Genomic DNA, 22,071 nt, shown 5'->3' with positions numbered 1-22,071 from the left:
TGTTATCTGAGAATCAGATCACTGATTCATAGCACCTTGAATTAAAAATAATTAGTCCAGCCATTATTTTTGTTTAGTATATTAACATAGCTATCCATCTGTCATTAATAATGCATATATTTTAAAATAAAGTATTTAGATACTGGAATAAACATTTCAAATATATTGTGGCAGTTTTAAATTTAAATGCATAATTCTGTATGAATTTCAAGCTCAACTATCCCAGTGTTTTGCAACTTCTTTTAATGTACCTGTTCCATGCAGATAACTTCCATTGTGAATAAAAAAGTAAGTGAACTCTTTTCAATCTTTATCTCAACAGAGAAGTGCAACAGTTTCGTCCATCTGTCCGAAACTCCCCTGAAGTTAGATTTGCAGTTCAAGCTTTTGCTGCATTAAACAGCAATAATTTTGTCAAATTTTTCAAACTTGTCCAAACAGCATCTTATCTGAATGCATGCTTACTTCATTGCTATTTCAATCAGGTAAGAAATAACAGCCATTTTAATGTTTATAATACTATGCAGAATAAAGGGTTTTTTGTATTACATTACATTGCATAACAGACAACTTCTGTATTCTTATATCAGACTATTTAAATTTCTCATGCAACCTGATGGATAATGAATTTGCCTTTTGCAAAACAGATAAAATCCTGATAATGCTGATAAGGTAATGATTTCCCGCTTAGTTTTTTAAGTGTGTGAATTTTATTACAGACCTAAGCAGAGTAGTAGACCAAGTATTTCTGTTGGTGGACAGTTATTGATGCTAGTTTCAGAACATCAGATATGATTCCATGGTTGGTGTTTTTGAAGGATAACTGTAGAATAGTTTTATAACTGTAGAATAGTTTTATGAGTTAGCACTGAGCTATTCTTTAAAACAGGTTCCCAACTGGGGGCACTCGCACCCCCTGGGGGTGTGAGACGATATTCCAGGGGGTGCAAAAACTTGGGTTTAGAAGTTTCAAAGTTATAGTGTATATGCATAATTCATTTTGAACTTTTGTAAGGGGTGCGAGAATATATCAGAAGCGTTCTAGGGGTGCGGGGTATAGAAAAGCTTGGGAACCACTGCTTTAAATTGAAGACATCACATCAAGGATTTCCGGTTTGGCGTCATGGCAAGACGAATGCAGGAAGGCAGGGCTCTGCCTTCCGTGCCCAATTTCTCCCTGCTGGGCCCCCCAAAAGGGCCTAAAGTCGCCCTGAAGAGGTGATGAAGAAGGAGGAGTGCCTTGTCAGTCACAGAGAGAAAGCGGTCTTTCCATTTGATCCGAGGAAAGCCCTCCAAACAAGCAGGGGAAAGACTGGCTACATTCCTGTGGCCAGCCATTAGCCACTGACAACTGAAGAAGAAAAACAGCAATTAGCAGATTGTAAACAGCATGTTTGGAACTGGGTGAGAATATTGATCCTTTCTTTACTATTTTACAACTGAATTTCCTGGGAAAGGCTCCCAAGAAGCTAAAAGCCTCCGAATGTGAGAAGGAAGGGGATAGCCCCACCCTTCCAGAGGAACGGAAGCGGCGTTTTAATTTCTTTTATGGGGGACAGAAATACATAATACTGAAGTGGAAGTAACATAAAGCTACAGTTTGTATAAATTTGAGAACTGAGATAATTGTTAGGATTTTCTCTTTGGGGAAAAAATTGAGGTAAAATATAAGAAATCAACCCTTTGTTTTAAGAGTGGAAAATGGATTTTGAATGACATCTACCGGTGGATTTGAGAATAGCACTGCAACTAATTTCTTGGCTGCTTGGTGACTCCTAGCTTAATGAAGAACCGCTGGCAATAAAAGAAAATATTTTGGCATATTTATCACCCTGACCTTCTTGGATTATAAAGACATATTGAGCTTGGACCACTAATCTAAAGAACTATTGGGAGAGAAAGAAAAATTTGGCTTTTGACTACATCTGGCTGGGAGAAACTTTTGAACTATTTTCAGGGTGGTTGAACATTTTGAACATTGTGGATTACAACCTTGTCTGACTGACAATTCTTGTATGCCTGAGACAAAGGATCACTACAAAACATTGCTTTTAGGACTGGACCTATATTCTGGAACCTATTGGATTATGAAGGCTACACATAAAGATCAGAAAACTACATGAAACTTCGTTCTACTCTTATTAAGACTGGTGATACAAGACAAGACTTGTATTTGGAGAACACAAATGTTTTGACAGATTATCGGGAGGGGGGGGGAACAAAATGGATATTTTACACCCAGCTAAAAGTGGTAAAAAAATATACCTTGCACCTCCATTTGAAGCTCTCCCCACCCAGGCTAATCAAGGATCTCCAGGAATGATGCCTCAAGAAAAAATAAACACCTTTCAGAAGGAAATATACTCTATGCTTCAACTAATTCACCAAACAATTGTCACACACAAAGAGGACACAGAAAGAACCATAGAAACAATTTAGATAATATAAATGAGCAATTCTCCAAATTAAATCTACAATTAGAAAATTGAGGGAGAAGGAAAGTGGGAATGTCTTAAGGAATATAAATGGGCGGACTTCCCCCCCCCAAAAAAAAAGACAACTATCCAAATTGTCTTCCTCACACCAAGCAACTTTTACAAAAATAGAAAGAAAATTCCTGGGTGATTTAATTGCCTTGACCTGGAAAGCTACCGTATTTTTCGGACCATAAGATGCACCGGACCATAAGACGCACCCAGTTTTTAGAGCAGGAAAACAAGAAAAAAAATTCTTTCTCCTTCTCTCTCTCTCCCTCTCTCTTTCTCTCCCTCCCTCTCCCATTGTCCCTTCCTTCCTTCCTTCCTTCCTTCCTTCCTTCCTTCCTTCCTTCCTTCCTTCCTTCCTTCCTTCCTCTTTGTCCTTCCCTCTCTGCATTAGAGCAGTACCCGCGGAGGCGGCCCTGCAGCCCGGCTTTCTCTTCCAGAAAGCAAGCTGAAACGGAGTGAGGGAGATTGCCAGAAATGCGAATCGGCCGATCTCACGCTCCTGCAAACTCCCTCGCTCGGTTTCAGCTTCCCTTGCTACAAGAGAAAGCAAGCTGAAACGAGGCAGATTGCAGCAGCACGAGATCAGCCGATTCGCATTCCTGGCAATCTCCTCACTCCGTTTCAGCCTGCTTTCTCTTGTAGCAAGGGAAGCTGAAACCGAGCGAGGGAGAGTGCAGGAGCGTGAGATTGGCGTTTCTCAGCATGTGCCGATTCGTGCTCCACTTGCAGAGGTTGGGGCTGGCCATACGGATCACCTTCGGACCATAAGACGCACCCTTGTTTTCCCCCCCACTTTTGGGGAAAAAAAGTGCGTCTTATGGTCCGAAAAATACGGTACTTGCAAAGAAAGAAAGTGAGAGTTAGACTTAAAAAACAGAAGATTTGACCTATTAGAGGGGGCATTATATGATTAAATATCTTTGAATATGATTAAAAGAACAGATGACCCTTAGATATCGTTAGATTTTTATAATGAGAGATACGATTTAGAATTAAAATAGCATTTTGTTTCTTTCTTTTTTTGATATGGGAAATATGGAAGTAAGAGAATGGCTGGTATGAATAAAATTCTTAGCTATATAAATGTAATTAATATTGAAAAAATCATAACTGACAAAGATATTTCAAATATTGGTGGGAAATCAAACCTTAACACGCATGAAAAACAGGATATTGACTTATGAATTGATATTATTATTTGTATATTAGTAAAATATGATGTTTATATTTAACTTTATTTGCATCAACAGTAGCAAGAATTGTAACCGTGTAATGAGGGAAAAATGGAAAAAATATAGGGAAGAAAGGAGGATCAGGGAAAAAACACTGGATTGTGCAGTACTGAACAGATTTACGTTTAAGAAGTTAATGTTAAATATGTGAACCCAGACAACATGATGTTTACTAAGCACTAAAGATTGTAAAATCGATTGTTAAAAATCGATAAAACATTAAAAAAAATCACATCAAGAAGCCTACAAACATATTACAAGCAATGAGGACATGAATACTTTTCAATGTATTCTTGAGGTTCCAGTATTCAAAGCATTGGAGAGATACTTTAGAATCAGTAATATAGACTTCTTTATCTTTTGCATAAACCAGAAGACTTCAAAGTAAATTTCTAAATTCCATGGGAGGAAATTGTAAATGTAAAGGGAGTGTGCATACTTATGTAAGCTTGGTCATTTAGGATTTACTTCTACCTTCTCAACAGCTCCTTTTTAAAGAAAAAGTTCATAAACACAGATTAAAGTTGTCATTGGTGTATTTCTAGGCAAGGAAACTTTTGTTGTTAAATATGATTTTCCTAATATTTGTACAGCTTTAATTTTCTCCGAAAAGGTCCATGCAGTGTGACCTATGGCCATACAATACAACTTTCAAATCCATTGTAGCTCTTCATGAAACATTCAACTCCAAAAAAAAGAAAAGAAAAAGATACTTGACACAGACCATAAGATATTTTTAATGTTATGATTATGTAATAGAATATTATAAAGTAGTAAAGATGTTAATATCTTTTAAAATATTTTTCAGATTCGTAAAGATGCTCTAAAGTGTCTCAATTTTGCTTATACTGTGAACTATCAGAGATCCACTATCTTTCCACTGGAGAATATAGTTCGCATGTTGCTGTTTAGAAACCTTGAAGAAGCAACTGATTTTATAAGTTATTATGGCTTGGGGGTGTCTGATGGGTAAGTGGTTGTTTTGCATTACAGGATAGGCAGTTTAAATGAGGTTATCACATATCACAGTTCCAACAGTAATGGGCAGGCTCCATTATGGTTATGAATTTGAGGACTACCTGTAATTCCCAAAGACCAATTTAAATTATTGTTTCAGTTTTATGCACTATATAGTATCTGACACAGAAACTTGTTCTAGTTTAATTTTTAATGTTGGCCACACATTCCTCTTGTATAATAAAATATTAGCGTCAATCTTTCTGTTATCATGTGACTGAATAGACCATGATTCAAGATCCCAAATATTGAAACTGTTTGAGCTGGTCTTTGACAAATGATTGGACAATACAATAGTAAAAATGTTGTGATAAACCTGATATCTGACAGAATCTGCAGATTTATTTATTTGATTTCTATAACCTGCCATCAAATGCCAAGTCCACTGGGCCCTAGGTTTTTATTGAAAAACACTTGCCACAGATGTTTTTTTAAACTGATCTAAAATAACTCTACAAAGAACTGGTTTTTTATTGTTCATATGCATAATTTCTACAAATATAATATACTTAATATGCTATATTTGGACAGTGCAACAGTTTGTGTCAGGGCTGTTGTGTTTTTAAATGGGATTCATATTAATTCATTGCCCCAAATGTCACATCAAAGGAGAGAGAAATTAAGACATTATTATAATTTATTATAGATGTGTTTTGAAAAAAACGTTGTGAAATGGTTCATTACAATCTTGTTCTGTACCTAACTCTCTACACAGTTCTGTGGAGTTGAATCGGTCTGCCTTTTTGGAACCAGAAAGCTTGCCCAAGCCAAAGAAATCCCTGTTTGTTGGGCAGAAGCTCATTCTGCCTGTTGGAGAAATTGTCAGTGGGGGGCCTATACAGCACATGACTCCTCATGTACCTTTGTGCAGTTTTAATGCTCAGAACAAATACACGGGAGAGAATTCAGTAGTGGATTCAGCCAGCAATCTTCAGAAAGTCAGTGTTGATTTAATAGGTAAGAAACTACAGTCACAAAATGACAATAGGAAATACGATTGTTTCCTAGAACCTATTATTAAAAAATATACTAGCTTGGCATAGTTTGCATTACTATAGATATTTCATCACTCTGAAACTTTAATATTAAATACAACAAAGTCTTGTTACAGGTGATTATTTTAAATGTTTTTGCAATTCATCTGATTGAAATGATATATTCTTTATTTGTAGAAAGCAAGATGAATTAATGTAGAAGGAGGTCCCAAGCTCTTGCATGGAATTTTTCATCAAAAATAATTTGTATGGAATTGCTGCTAATTCATTTTAAGGAAGGTCCAATTTTTTTGTTAGTTCAATGCTTTGACTTGATCCTATCCTTTGGCTAGGAGTGTTGGCTATTCCTGCTAGCTTAGTGTCGTCTGCAAATTTAATGAGTTCCCCCTCTAACCCCTCATCCAAATTATTGATGAAGATGTTGAAGAGCACTGGACCCAGAACAGGGCCCTCGGGCACCCCACTACACACTTCCCTCCATGTAGATGCAGTTCCATTGAGGTCCACATGCTGAGTACGGCTGGTCAGCCAGCTATGAATCCATCTGGTGGTGATGCTGTCTAACCTACATTTTTCTATCTTATCAAGTAATAAGTTGTGGTCTACTTTATCAAATGCCTTACTGAAGTCCAAGTAAATTATATCCACAGTATTCCTCTGGTCCACTAATTTTGTCACCTGGTCAAAGAATGCAATAAGATTTGTCTGGCATGATCTGTTTTTGACAAAGCCATGTTGGCTTTTGGTAATGACTTTGCTTACCTCTAGGTGTTTGCTGAGGGACGCGGTGGCTCAGTGGGTTAGGACACTGAGCTTGTCGATCAAAAGGTCGGCAGTTTGGCGGGTCGAATCCCGAGTGCCGCGTAGCAGAGTGAGCGCCTGTTACTCATTCCAGCTTCTGCCAACCTAGCAGTTCGAAAGCACGTAAAAATGCAAGTAGAAAAATAGGGACCACTACGGTGGGAAGGTAACAGCGTTCCGTGCGCCTTTGGCGTCTAGTCATGCCGGCCACATGACCACGGAGGAAGGTACAGTGCTGGCTCTTCGGCTTTGAAACGGAGATGAGCACCGGCCCCTAGAGTCGGAAACGACTAGCACGAATGTGCGGGGGAACTTTTACCTTTACCTTACCTATCCCCTTTATCAATATTGCAGAAATGAAAGAGCAAATATTTATATTTTGAAATAATTTGAAATTGTCAAAAAATTCAATGGGGTGTAGTTATTTTATCATATTTATTTTATCATATTTATTTTATCATATTTATTCTTTGATATAAATTGTTAAACATAAATGCTTAATGTGAAAATAATTCATACCAAAGCTGAGTATTAATTCATCTGGCTGGGCATTCTCTGTTATAGACAGTGTCTCTTTGAGAGGCAGAAATATTTCAGGTTTCTGAGGTAATTCCCCTAAAACCTCTGAAAATAAAGAGATTGAGTTTGAACCTTTACATTTAATCATATCTTTACTCTTGTTTTTAGAAACCATCCTGGAAAAGTCTGTCCTGCCTTAAAAATGTTTTTAAAAGTTATGAAAATATTGTTTCTCTTGCTGAATAGCTTTTACCTCCTGTTTTTGCTCACAGAACCAAGAATGGGAGAGGAAAATGTAAAAATAGAAGCACTTCAATCTCAATCTTCATTTTTACTTCCACCATTCCCGTCTGCACTGGTGTCTTCCTCTGCAGAGTCTATCTTTCAGCCCATTTCACAACTGTTGTCTCCCACACCAAAGCATCAGCCTGAATATAGTGATATGGTGAGAAGCATCTGACATTTCTTAAATTATCACGCCTTTTTCAAAAAATAATTTTATATATCTGTTTTTGTGTTAACATAAGCATTCTTGATATGAGAGCAGTTAGAAATACTTGAAGTTTGACCGTGGTTAAAAAATAATACTAGTGATTGAGAAAATGACCTTTTTTGCCCTCAAACCTGAGCATACAATCCCTCAGAACGTACAGCTTCTCCTGGCACATATACTTTCTTCCTCCTATGGAACTTTGCCAGTAGCCCTTCCTGTTCCCAGTCTTCCCAATGAATAAGTGTGAGGAAAACGTCTGCATTCAGCTGAAAGGTTTTATATTTCTTGATTCTGATCCTTGCCTTAGAGGCAGTGGTGGGATTCAGCCGGTTCGCACTGGTTCAGTAGAACCGATAGCTATTGCTTTGTTGACTTTGGTGAACCGGTTGATACCCTATCCCTTTTTCGCAAGGCCCAGAATAGACTGCCGGAAGTGAGTGGACGTCCAGAAGTGGCGTCCACGCAGAGAACCAGTTGTTCAGGTATTTGAACTCCACCACTGCTTAGAGGTCTGGATTTGATAGGGATAAAAAATGGAAGGATAATTTTGGCTGTTTGTTTGCTTGCATCTTATCTTCATTTTTTTAAAAAAAAATTAAGGCAGCAAACATATCTAATACACCTTCCTCCTGTTTTTACCAGAACAAGCCTGTGAAGTGGGTTGGGCTGAGAGACAATGACTGGCCCAAAGTTACTCAGCTGGCTTTCATGGCTATGGTGGAACTTGAATTCGCAGCTTCTCAGTTTCTAGCTTGGTTCCTAACCACTAGATCAAGCTGGTCCTCAAACCAGGAGAAGATTTCCCTGCAGAATACTTGAAAGACAAAACAGTCTTCCAGCCTTTGAAAAATGCGTTTCCATAAGCAGAACCCTGCTTTCTGTTTTAACCCTCTTTTTCATTTCTTTTCACTTACCCTTTCTTTAATTCAGAAAATTTCACTACAGTTTTTCCTGTAAAAACTGGAAAACTTTCTAGGCCTTTACACCACCCTGATACGAATGTTGATATTTAGAGACTGAGTAGTGGTCTCCTGTTGTGTTTTAATATTGCCTTAAATTCTCTATTGCATCAAATGTTTGAGTTTTAATATTGTGCTACTATATACTGTACCATTTTATTTGTTTTGGTTTTACAAATATTGCAAAGCATATGCTAAAAAGCAGTGTTAAAGTCTAATTCTTACTCCTCCTTAATTTCAGGACATTTTAGAGGTAGCTAAAGACCTTATGTATGAGGTACTAGAAGAAGAATGCAAAGAAATCAGCAGTGTAGGAACCGACTATGTACAAACGGCAATATGGTATGTATAAATATTATTGTTTTTAATGATATTTTGGAAGCAGGTGTCGGTGTTTGCTTATTTGTCATTGTAGGCATATCTTTTTGTTACTTTTGAGGCCTTTTGGCATTAAAACTGACATCTGTTCTCTTTACAGCAATTTTTCTTCTCACTTCTTCATCTTCCAAATCTTGTAGCTAGATAGGAAGGGCTTATTGCTTTAGAATTTCAAGAAGGCCTTTTTTGGTCACTCATCCCTCAGATATTCAGTCTTCTTTCAACAGGGTTTCTATATTATCTGTAAGGCTCTTGCAGCTTCAGCACAACTCTTCCCATACTTGTCTGACAGAAGGTTCAAGGAAAGTAAGCTAAAGGAAGCTATACATTTATGGGTTTTATGGTATCGTGGTTTTATTGTCCTTTTGAGCCGTCCAAAGTTGTGGTTTTAAGTTTTGAAGCCATACAAATCTGTTAAATAAATATTTTTTATAATAGATTTCAGATTAACGAAAAACACCTATAGGAATTGTAACATCTTTCTCTGCATAGAAAAGCTTTTTCCACCCGTTCTGCCATAGGCCAAGAAAGATAAGAAATTAATACTGATATTCTTTTATTATAACCAGCTAAATGACAAGATGATGCAGCAGTTTTTTGGCTCATAAAAGATAGATTGTGGCTTAAATGCAATAGTATATTTATTTATTTTTCTTATACAGACACTTAGGTGACTCTGGGCCGCTTACAATAAAATAGATAAAATAACTGTAAATGATTATAACAAAAGAAGTCTGTTATCCTCATTTTATCCTCGTAAGGATAACTGCCCATATTTTATTTACATTCATATTTTTCATTAGCCTCTTTTCAGCAGTTTCTTTACTGATACACATTCTTAGTTCTAGGGGTGTGCATATATTGAAAATCATATGGGAACATCATTTCTCAGATTGGACCTCAAACTTTTAGGCTTTGATTTTTCCAGTGTGGTAGAATGAGGCTTCATGAGACATTCATCTTTCCACCTTCCCTGGCAGTATGTTTCTGTATGCTGCAGTGATATTTACTTGCGCTGTGATTGGTTGGTCTGTGTCAGATGCTGTCCTGTGTTTTCTAATACAGCAGATACAAAATCTGATCATAATGATGTTTTTACTCCTTTTTCCCCCTTCCCTAGCACTTTGAAATTAGACTCCTTCTTTAAAAAGTTTCTGAGGTCATATCAAATTTTATTTTGAATTGAAAAATGTTGCTGGTCATGTTGACTGTGATGTTCAGATCTTATCTTTGGTTTTTTTAAAATTCAAATGAGATTCTGGGTTTATGTAGTAAACCCACTGGTCTTTTATGTTTGGGTGTAACAGGAAAATTTATTCTTAGAAGTCTTGTGGGTAGATAGAAAAAGAATGTAAGTTATTAAAACGTGTAGGAAAAAAGCGTATGCAGCTGTATGTCTGTAACCAGAGATCACACTCCAGGGTCACTAATCTTAAATTTTCCCAATAATGCATAAACACCAATATATTTAATACATAGCTATAATAAAGGTAGTATATGTTTAAAACTACAGATAGTTTTTAATTTATGATCATTTGTTCAGCAATTGTTCAAAGTTACAACTGTGCTGAATGAAAGGGGCTGCCAATATTTCAGCTGTTGCAGCATCCCGGCAGTCACATGATTGAACTTTGGGTTCTTGGTGCCCAGCTCACAATTACAATATGACAGCATTCCATAGTCAAATGATCACAATTTTTGACATTCCATGCTGTCCTTCTGTGAGCAATTATACTACACTCTCTGCAGTCTCAATAATTCCAGCTTTACTGGAAAAGACATCAGGAGGGAATTGGCATATTTAAGATTTCTCAGGCCAGTGAACACAGGCTTAGGCCCACCAAAGCAACAGTTTTTCATTCACTCTGCTAGGGAAATAAGATTTACAATATATTATTTTAGAAGCAAATATCTCACAAAATTTGTAGCTTTTAAAAAGTTGTACTTTTTTTGCAAGATGAAAAGAAGTGCTGGGTATTTTTACTTATGTGAGTAATAGGACTAGGGCACAGGTCGGCAACCCATGGCTCTGGAGCTGCATGCGGCTCTTTCAGCCTTCTCCTGCGGCTCCCAGTCGTCCTCCGCCATTTGCAGAGAGACAGAGACAGAGAGAGGCACTTGCGCTTCTCTTCTCTCTCTCTCTCTCTCTCTCTCTCTCGCTCTCTCTCTCTCTCTCTCTCTCTCTCTGTGTGTGTGTGTGTGTGTGTGTAAAAACGAGTGGCCTCACGCTATTCTCCGACAAGTTTATTGGGCGGGGCTCCTGCCTTTGCTGCATCTCTGCAGGAAGCAGCAGAAAGCAGCAGCTCTCTCTCTCTCTCTCTCTCTCTCTCTCTCTCTCTCTCTCACACACACACACACACACACACACACACACACACACACACTGGGGGAAGAGGACTGGCAGACCAAGGGCAGGAGAGCCAACCCAATAAGAATGTGTGTCAACTTTTCGGAGAACAGCGTGAAGCCAGCTAGCTTGCCAGGTGAGCAGAAGATCGGAGAGAGGGAGGGAGAGGGAGGGAGGGAGAGAGAGAGAGGAAGAAAGCGAGAGAGAGAATTCATGCACAGCAGCCTCTATTTCTTTTTTAATTGAACTCTTGAATCAAGCTCCTCCCCTTGTGTGTGTGTGCATGCATGCACGTGAGTTTTGCGGCTCCCAGTATTTTCCCTGGGAAACGGGTCCAAGTGTTTAAGGTTGCCAACCCCTGGACTAGGGGATTCTTCTGATAAACCAACACTACTTAAAATACTTGGGCTGTTTATGCTCTTTTATTTAACTTTGATTTTGGAGATGAAATTTTGTTTTAATATTGATGGCTTATTACATGTAACCTGCAAGTGAATAATAAACACCTATCTTGAGGAGCTGGTGAAGTTCTACAAAATTTAGAAATGTGCAGCTGGTTCTTTCAATGAAGGCTTCACAGTGAATTTTATTTCTTCTATAGGGTCTCTGATGCTACTATAAGTGAACTAATTACAGAAGTGATGTCTGGAATTTTGAGGCAAATTGCATCTGCTGTAATAAATGAAGAAAGGGAAAGATTTGAAGAAGAAAAGCGACAGGCCGAAAAAGAGAAGTAACTTTTATATAACATTTGTTCTGTCACAGTTTAAAATTTCAGTGTGTACAAATTGCAGTCCTACAATATATTGCAGTATTGTTTTCTCTGAGCTAATCAGATGTGATGACAGAGAGAGAGATTTATTCAATTATACATGCAGTGATACATAACAGAGACTGTTGGGGAGCACCTCAATAGTTAGGCTTGCCTGAATCTGTCACAGTAATTATTCACCATGCACCTTGGTAGTTATTCATTTGGCCAACGTACACATATGTAGGTCAGTTAACATGTAAAACCATTCATACTCTGGGAAATCTGTCTGTTAATGGGTAACAGTAGATTGCATGCTCTTATGTTCTCTCTTAGACGTTGCTCCAATGGTGTGAGAATTATTTAAATACCACTAACATATCTGTAGGGCAATAGATTGCATGCAGATGGTTCTTGGTCCAGCTCAGGACAGACAGACACACAGACAGATGTATTTAATAAATAATACAACATAACCAGAAAATGTACGTTAAATAGAATATTCTTAGTATTACTTGAATCTTAGTCATGTTTCCATAAGTTATACTTAATACTAATATTTTTAAGGCAGCTATTTATTTATTTACTTTGTTATGTAAGATAAGTATCTGAAGTTTTCCTAAGACGTAATGATTGGATTTCATTCCATCACCATCTTAGGCAAAAAAGGGAAAAAGAAGAGAGGACACAAATGTTAAGCAAGTTGCTGGGCACAGAACTGATGGCAGAAGTAATAAAGCAAGAAATACAAGAAATTTCAGTTAAGGAGCTAAAGTACGTAAGTGGCAGGCCCGTCGTCTTTGCCGATTGTAACATCTTTATCATTATAATTTTATTATGATTGTTCCATAAATAATTAAAGATGCATATTTTCTTGCAGTGGATTCTTTGCTATGAAAGATCAAATAAAAACACTCTTTCTTTTTAGAATAAATAACATATTTTTTGCTGTCACTGTATACTGCCACTTTATGATCTGTCATTCTTCTTATAGTGGATGTTTCTAATACTCTGGCTCCAGTAATGAAATGTATATCTGTTTCCAAGCAGCTGGTTGGACTTTTATTTCTTTTCTAGGTATCTTAGGCTAATATTCTGTAAGTAAGCATCTAAATAAAAGTAATATCTTTCTTACGTTTAGGGCTTTCCCTGCCTTTAATAACATAATGATTTAGGCTTTTAAATAAAAGATAGTTGCTATAACCATTTATAAGAAACTGAGAATCTGGCTCAAATTGCCTCAACCTTGATTTCAACAGTTTCCCCTTGCAAGTTGTTCAGAAGTGGGGAGGCATTGGAAACTGTGGAGGAGAAAGAGTTCTTTTATGAGTTGTTTTCTTCTCACACAGCCACTGTTTAGGACTGAACTGAACAGAATAGAATACAATTCTTTATTGACCAAGTATGATTGGACACACAAGGAATTTGTCTCCGGTGCATAAACTCTCATTCTACATACAAGCAACAAGTGTTCAGTCATGATCATAATCATTATAACAATACATTCATGATAAATGATAAGATACAACACGTAGTGATAGTCATAGGGTACTAAATAAACAAAGAACATAAATCATACTACGATACTAAATAAAATAATATAAATCGTAAGATACAAGCAACAAAATTATAGTCATAAAAAGATAAGGAGATAGGTAATAGGAAAGATGAGAAGAATAATAGTAATGCAGCCTTACTAGGTAGTTTGACTGTGTTGTGAGAATTAGTTGTTTAGCAGAGTGATGGCGTCTAGTTGTTCTGGTGTGCAAAATGCCCTATAGCATTGTCTTGAGGGAAGAAATTAAAACAGTGTATGTCCAGGATGTGAGGAATCTGTAGATATTTTCACAGCCCTCTTTCTGGCTCTTGCAGTATACAGGTCCTCAATAGAAGGCAGACTGGTAGCAATTGCTTTTTCTGCGGTTCTATCTGTTGAAGTCTGTGTCTTGTTTGATTACAGGGCCAAACCAGACAGTTGTAGAGGTGCAAATGACAGACTCAATAATTCCTTTGTAGAAGTGTATCAGCAGCTCCTTGGGCAGTCTGAGCTATCTGAGTTGGCGCAGGAAAAACATTCTTTATTGTGCTTTTTTGATCACATTTTTGATGTTAGGTGTTCATTTTAAGTCTTGAGATATTATAGAACTTAGAACCTTGCAGGTCTCTACTGCTGATACTGTGTTGTCTAGTGTTGTAAGAGGTGGTAGAATAGGAGGGCTTCTCCTAAAATCTATCATTTCGTAACTATGGATGTCAGAGCAACTGGTCTGTAGTTGTTCAGCACCTTGATGGGGTTTCTTTGACACTGGGATGATAGTAGAGCATTTGAAGCAAGAAGGAACATAACATCACATCTCTAGTGATTTATTAAAGATGTGGGTAAGAGTACAAGCTTTCAAGCAAGAAGCAGTTGTCTTGTCTGGGCCTGGTACTTTTCCAGGCTTTTGTCTGTGAAATAGACCTTGCACATCATTTTCTGTGAGCACCAAAAATGGGGGTCAGCTGTAGGAGGCTTGGCTGTTGTTGGTGCATCTGAGATGGAGATGGTGGTGATAGGTGATAGTGGTTTCCTCTCAAACCTACAATAAAACACCTTCAGGTCATTTGCCAGTTGTCGATTTCCTTCAGCATGGAAAGGAGGTTTGTTGTATCCAGTAATATTTTAAAGAGTTTTCTACACATTTGCTGGTTCATTTGTTGAGACCTGATTCCTTAACTTTTCAGAGTAGCTTCTTTTTGCTGCTCTGATCTCCCTCGTTAATACATTTCTGGCTTTATTGTACAGCATTCTGTCTCCTTCCCTGTCGGCTTCCTCTTTGGCACAATTTAGCTGCTTGAGCTTAGCTGTGAACCAAGGGCTTGTTCTTACTGTATATTCACAGGTTTCTTGTCGGCAAACATAGGTCTTCACAAAAACTAACATATGTTACAGTATCTGTGAGTTCTTCCAGATCTGCAGAGGTATCTTCGAAAACGTTCCAATCTGTGCAATCAAGCCAAGCCTGTGCCTTTAACTTTGCCTCCTCAGTCCAAGACTACACTGATTTAATTGTTGGCTTTATGGTTTTAAGCCTTTGTCTATAAATAGTTACAACAAATATTTTTGGTGGTGCAGGAATAATAAATAATTTCTTTTTATTTTACAAATTATAGTTTAGTTCAACCTAGATGTCCATGTATTCCATTTTGTTTTGCAGAAGTAGACATAATATTTTGTATGCAGTGATCAATAATTTCCATTTAAACTATACTGCAGTTCTTATCAAAACAGTTATTTAATTTATATGTGAGAGCATTTGCTTTTAAACAGTTCTTGAATTGTTCTTTGAAATAAATCTTCTAACCTTCTGTTGTATGACTGAAAGCCAGAAGTGTTATAACTTTTCTTGAGATATCTGTTAAATTAAATGAATTACTGTATCTTAGGTATGCTGTGGAAATAGATCAAAAGGCACGCATTGTCCGATGTTCACAGGAAATCTGTGCTGAAATGGTGGATGCATTTTTGGAGGATGAAATTTTCCAAAATGCTAAAGAGACCCTGCAAGAACTTCAGTGCTTCTGCAAATACTTACAAAGGTATGTCAACTGTATTAAAGTTGGCACTTGTTTAATTATATGCTTATTTGTATTATATTTCTTCCACTAATTAGCTCAGGATAGGATGTGTAAAATCTTTTCATTATTCTTGTGATTTTATTCTACAGGACATAACTATAGGACAAAACTTGTCTGCAGTAGTGGTGAATATCTGTAGCTCAGGTATAGGATGAGGGTGAAGTTTCATTCTCTGAGTTTGTGGGTTGGTTTCCGAATGTTTCATTACCAGGCTACATAACATCTTCAGGGAAGTTTAGGGGATGTCAGTGTCAGTGTTCTACTGTTTAAGTCCTAAATCCTGGAAGTACTTTTCTTTCAAATTCTCCTGTGATCTCTGACGGTCATTTACAGTTTACATATCCTTATGTGTTTGCCTGGTCTACTCTGAACTTATAGTGGTACTATATTATAGTGGTACTATACATTAAGTTAGCTATTCTTACTTTTGCCTAACAAGTCCATCCAAGATAAACTTCTAACTGGGATTTGGGACTAAATCCAAAAATGAAGCCAAAGTGAGGAATTGAGTATTGCTGGTCCACATTTACCAATAGCCCCAATTAACTTAATCTAGGGTGCTGGATGCTAGAAGTTGCAATGTCTGACAGGCCATAGGCCTTAACTCCTGAAGTAAATCAGTCTGCCAGAGGTATCATGATAGCCTAATGAGTGCAGATCAGCTGGACAGTAACAGATGACTGCACCAGAGTGTAACGAAGAAGATGAAAGAAGAAAAACAGGATCACCAGCATCTTCTCACAATGTCACATCCTCACAATAGAACACGTCTATTTTCTGATAATCTTGTCAGAAGGCGACTTGATTAAAAAAAGGTCTTCTCTTCATGGTTGAGAAAGGAGCATTTGAGCTTCTTCTTTTTGAATTGTTTTAATTCTGTAGTTGTAATAAGACCAAGCACATAGTTTATTACAACACTCTATATGCATTGTAGCTAATCATTATAAGATCAATGTAATATTAAGAATTATTACTTGAGTATTCTTTATTTTTCCCTCTCCTTTTTATTTTTGTCTTGTTGTTTTTTTAGAATTTATTTTGGTCAATTAGGACACCAATGTTGTGTATCAAAAATAGGCTTGTGAAACCATAAGCTTACTATTATAGTGGAAAAGACAAAACCTTTCTGAACTAGCTTTAGGATTATTTACTTCAATAAAGTTCCCCAACAGAAGAGTTCTTTTGTAACTAGTATTTGCCATCAGTCCCTTCTTTGAAGACCTCAGGCATACACCAAGAATTCTGTGAAGATATGTGACATTTGTGCAATTGTTGTCAAATAGTAATCAGTGCCAAAAGAAGACCGCTCTTTCTTTCTGTCTAAATACCCCAGCAACATCCTGTCCCACTCCAAAGCTCTCCTAAATGAAGTGTGGTTTAAGAGAAAAAAGCTGGGGACTTCATTCATTCATTCATTCATTCATTCATTCTCATCCATCTCATGCAGGTGACTCTTCTAAGGTGACTAAAATAGTAAGGCAACAAGAAAGACACATATCACTTCTCCTTTTTTAAATTATAGGGCAAGTGAGCAGTTGAATGAAGAGTACATATAATTGCTATGGTCTACAGAGAGGACTGTACAGCCTTTTTTCTCCTGTCTTCTAGCAGCGCAGAAAACATTTGCTTTCCCACTAGAACTGGTTATAACCTGGTATCAAGAATACAGTCTATCTGAAAGGGTGGTTCTAGCAAGTTGTGTATTTTGGCAGTCAATGAATCTTGCTTGTACATTCTCTTGAAGATGGAAGGAAGCTGTTTTCGCCCGAAAGAAATTGAAACGACAGATGAGAGCATTCCCAGCAGCACCATGTTATGTAGACCCAAAAGATAAATTGAAAGCCCTCTCACCCTCTGCAGAGTGCCCAATTGCCATGGAGCACCTAATTAAAAGAATGGTGAACTTGGGACATGCCGGGAATCTTGGTACTGCCTGCCTGCAGTAAGTACTGTGTTTCTCCATATACATGAAAGAAGAGCATTTAGCAGTTACCTTTTTTCTCCCTATGCTATGATGGTATCAGGATGATGATGTGTGCAGTACAATGTCATCATGCAAATGATGCAATATCATCCTCACTCCCACTTCTCACAATGCTTTGTATATTATCCTGACAATTAGCACATTTTTTCTCTCTGATCACTTCCCTTGTCTTCCTGTTATAGTGGAGATAATTAGGGCCAGTCATTTCTGATGCATCTATATCAAGCATTTTGCTTGCTGCTTGTGTAAACACTTTGAGATCCAAACCAACAATGTGTCATTTATAGGACAGCCTGCCTGGGGAGACTTGCTGTTTGAGATGGGAAGAGCAGGATATTTCCTCTGTGAGTTCCTGCCATTCTTCCACTATCCTTTTCCTGATGGCAGTATATTTCTCCTCATTCTTCAGTTGCACTTTCTGTAACTTTTAAGGAGTTCTCAGACTGATAAGTTGTAAGGTGGCTACTTGAATAGGGATCCCATTACAGCAATGCTGCTGGCTAACAGTGGGAGATGCTGAGAACTGTAATTCATCACTTCCAGAGAGCCACAGATCCTTCAACCCTGTGTTTGGTTGATTAGTTTAAATCTTACTTACCTCAAAGTATATATTCTTAAATAAGGTCCAGCTTTCTTTTCTATTCATTTAAGTTTAAATCTAAAATCAATTAATCTAAATTGATACAGCTACTCCTTGACTTATGATTTACAGTTGCTTGCCAAGTGGCCTTCCATTATGTGATCGCCATTTGCAATTTTCTCTGTTGGCTTTCCCAAAAAGTCTATGTGGAAACTGGCAGGGAAGGTTGCAAACTGTTGCCACTTAGCAAGAGGTCTCCTTTTGTTTCTGCATAGAGCTGTCTCCCGAGGGAAGCTGAACTCCTAAAGATTTCAACCCCATTCCTGCAGCCCATTGAAGGTGTTCCTTTTCATGCATGGGGAGGGGCTGAACCTATTTAGCAGGCAGCTCTTTCAGTAAGACCCAGAATCAAGAGAGAGCCAAAAGCCAAGCAGAGAATGGAGAATCAGCACCGTAAGGCAAGGACCCCAGAGTGTCACAGGCCAATGGGAGTGATCCTGGGATGACTGACAGAAGCCGTACATACCTGTCTGCTCAGGAGTTGAAAATCCTGTTTGGATTCCGGCAAGGAAGGATTTTCAGCTCCTGGGTGGAATACAGGTAGTCCTCGAGTTATGAGTGTAATGGAGCCTGCCCATTTCACTCGTAACTCGAAAACTCGTAGAGTGAATCTTTAAAATGCACGCGGCTTGCTAAGCAAACGAGGTATCTCAGGGTAGGGAAGGCCATGGAGGGCCTAGTGCTGCAAGCTGCTGCCCCCTGGAACAGAGCTCTGGAGGCATGCATAAGTGACAACGGGGTCACTTTCTCCCCCAGCGCGGCAAGCTCTGGCGGGCTGGATTAGGGTGTGAGGGGCCTGGACTTCTCCCTCAGTTGAAGGCTTCAGCTTGCTGTCAGGCAGAAAGGAGTTGGGGGCAGGAGCAGGAAACAGGCACCTTTCACATAGAGAATGAAAGTTTCTGAGGTCCGTGATTTGGCGCAACTTCAAACTCGCACGAAATCAGAAACTTCCATTCTTGGTGCAAAAAACATTTCTAAACCGACTCTCCTCTCCTTCAAAGGGAAAGAAACCATGGCAGAGAGGATTTTTACAAGGTAAGTGAGTCCAGCATGGCAGGAAGTGAGGGGGAAGCAGTTGTGAGGGTGAATGTTGCAGTGCCACTGAAGTCGCTCCTAAGGGTGAATGACTGCTGTGGTGCTGCAATATTCGTAACTTCGGGACTTGCTCGTAAGCACTAGGGGCGCTCATCACGTAACTTCAAACGAGCGTTAAGTGAACGCTCGTAACTTGGGGATTACCTGTATCTCAGGGTCTTCCCAACACCTGAGGTATCAAATGCTCTTACCTGAGACTCTGCTTAACAACCCGTATGATCACTTAACAGCCATAAACAGGAGTGATGAGATTGCAGTTATTGATTGAAGCAATCACGTGGGCAATCACACGTTGTCTCGCTTAACAACTGCTTCTTTCAACAATCAAGACTGCAGTCCCAATAGTGGTCGTATGTTGAGGACTATCTGTATGTAATGGTGGAAAATCAGTCATGAGAGAGAGGTCCTTTAAATAAATTGATTTGCTTTTAGGATAACTAGTCCCCAAATACAGAGATGTTAATGTATTTTACATTTGTATTCAGTCCTGCCATCTGTAGTTGCGTAAAATAAAAACAGTATAGCTGTGTTATTGTATCAAAGAGAGTATTAACAAGAGGACTTTTTAAAAAACTGATAGATGTTCTTTGCATAGCAAATAATGATTATTTCTAATTTATATCCACGTCTGTAATGTTTTGACAACTAGCAGATATTTTTTCTAAGTTGTATCAGATTTGTTCACAACATGAACAACAGCATTATAACAATTTTTAGTTGTATCATCAAGAACTAGGAAGCTATTCTTGACTTGGGTTGAATGTTAAGAGACAGGTCCTTATAAATTGGACAAATCAAAGGGCGCCAGGTGGTCACTAAGTATGAATGAGAAAGGTTTGCTGTTTGATACAGGCAAGTGATGCATAAAGTGGTATCTATTTTCAGGTTTCAATGGATACGGAACAAGACCATCCACCAAATGAAAGTACAGCATTTTTATCAACAATTATTACAGTATGTTGAATTTTAATTATGTTACAACAAAGGCTGCAAGCTTTGAGATTACCATCAATCATTCTAATCTAACTAAAGTCATGAGAGATTTATGAATTATATGTATTTTGAACCCAAAAGAATCCATACTGGTTTTATGCAAAATACGTTTTGTGACACTTGAACAGAGAAGAGATGCCTGAGTTATATACGTCACCGGAAGTGGATTACTGGACAAGATGCAGGAGAAAAATCAAAAACTGACTGCCCTGCCCAGAGAGCTCCTCAGATTTGTCTCTGTACAAAGACTTTTAAAATGCATTTAGATAACTGCCAATTATATAAATGATATAATCATTTATCAGTGGAACAACCTACCTCCAGAAATTGTGAATGCTCCAACACTGGATGTTTTTAAGAAGAGACTGGACAACCATTTGTCTGAAATGGTATAGGGTTCCTGCCTGAGCAGGGGGGTTGACTAGAAGACCTCCATGGCCCCTTCCAACTCTATTATTATTATATTATAGTATGTTTCATCTAATGCATGACCTGCAAAAGTACTTTTTAACAAGATTTTATAAGAATGGACTTTTACATGCCCTAAGGCTTTGGAGTATATTTTTAGAAAAAAGTTATTAACTAGTATGTTTTAACTGTTATGTTTATTAAACCATTAAGATGATTGTTGTAGCAGCTAATAAATTAATAGATAGGCTTGTTCTGGAAACATGTTTTCAAGGATTTATTTTGTATTTATTGTTCTTTATTTTCTTTAATAATAAAGAACATAAATCCAAAATAAATCCCTTGAAAACTTGTCTGCAGAACAGCCTATCTATTAATTTAATAGCTGCTACAACAATCATCTTAATTTTAAGTGGCATTGGTTTAAAAGTAGTCTACTTTTTCCTGAAACACTCTTTAGAAAATATAATATACAATGAACATGGTTACATATTTTAATATTATGTTGTGTGTCTTAGAGATGCAGCATGGAGTCCTTTAGATCTACCATCATTAATTGCTGAAAACATTCCTATGCAACAAGAAAAGATCTTTTGGAAAGCGCTGCTGGTGTTGCCAAGTTATGATGATTATCCTGTAGAAGATCCCACCAGGTACTGCTTGAATTGAGACAGTGCAAGAGAGTCAGTGTGTTGATTGTGCAGTTCTCAGGATTGAACGTGATATTTTTCCACTCATATCTTGGTAGTAAGAATTTGTTGTTATCTAAACATGCAAGAAGTTATCTAAACATGCTCCTAAGTACATTGTTCATAACTTCAGTCTTCTAGGACAAGTTTTGTTGGGCTTTTAAAATCTCTTTTGCTATTTCTTTCAACTGCTTACTAATTTCTCACTTATTTGGCCCATTTGCCACATTTTCAGTTCCTCAGAGCTCTGCTATCACCTGAGGAGAGCTTTTTCATTTGCTGCAGGAAGCAAGCACGTGTGCTTTTTTCCCCTTGCCTATTGTTTTCCTATCAGGAGAAAAATCGTTACTATTTGGAGGCTAATTCCCCCTATTGACTCCTGTCTTCCAAACAGGAAGAGGTATTATACTGTCTGGTCTCCACTAGGGATGGCTTGCCCAACACTAGGGCTCAAATTTTTCATATCCTCATTTCACCTTTGAATCTAGGGGACAGATTCAAAAAGTAAGTCATATTTATTTTATATTTACATTCAGTGAAAATTAAGCTCAATTAAGGATATTATTTTCCTCCCATATATTTAATATTATCCTAATGTTATCACATTGAACATTACCTTTAGATGGTAAATTTTGGAGGGGTTGTGGAGGCTATACTCCAAATTGT

The 22,071-nt window shown here is 37.8% G+C and overlaps 1 protein-coding gene across 2 annotated transcripts in view; it reads left to right on the top strand.

Annotated features, from left to right (window-relative positions):
• The window catches only part of MCM3AP (minichromosome maintenance complex component 3 associated protein), an 80,696-nt gene that overhangs the window by 26,051 nt on the left and 32,574 nt on the right, over positions 1 to 22,071 (top strand). For both annotated transcript variants that reach the window (XR_014026697.1, XM_081329670.1), the window contains exons 10-20: positions 323 to 485; positions 4,527 to 4,687; positions 5,451 to 5,692; positions 7,323 to 7,495; positions 8,744 to 8,844; positions 11,829 to 11,960; positions 12,639 to 12,752; positions 15,405 to 15,557; positions 17,341 to 17,538; positions 20,201 to 20,269; positions 21,235 to 21,369. Coding sequence is in view for 1 of the 2 variants with exons in the window: in XM_081329670.1 (XP_081185796.1) it covers positions 323 to 485; positions 4,527 to 4,687; positions 5,451 to 5,692; positions 7,323 to 7,495; positions 8,744 to 8,844; positions 11,829 to 11,960; positions 12,639 to 12,752; positions 15,405 to 15,557; positions 17,341 to 17,538; positions 20,201 to 20,269; positions 21,235 to 21,369 (1,641 nt within the window). In the remaining variant the exon portion in view is untranslated. The remainder of the gene's footprint in view (positions 1 to 322; positions 486 to 4,526; positions 4,688 to 5,450; positions 5,693 to 7,322; positions 7,496 to 8,743; positions 8,845 to 11,828; positions 11,961 to 12,638; positions 12,753 to 15,404; positions 15,558 to 17,340; positions 17,539 to 20,200; positions 20,270 to 21,234; positions 21,370 to 22,071) is intronic.

The sequence above is a fragment of the Vipera berus genome (genome assembly GCF_964194415.1).
Source record: "Vipera berus genome assembly, chromosome: 1".
NCBI classification, from domain to species: Eukaryota; Metazoa; Chordata; class Lepidosauria; order Squamata; family Viperidae; genus Vipera; species Vipera berus.
Note: the sequence above shows the minus strand (reverse complement) of the source record. Positions and strands in the feature narration are given on the sequence as shown.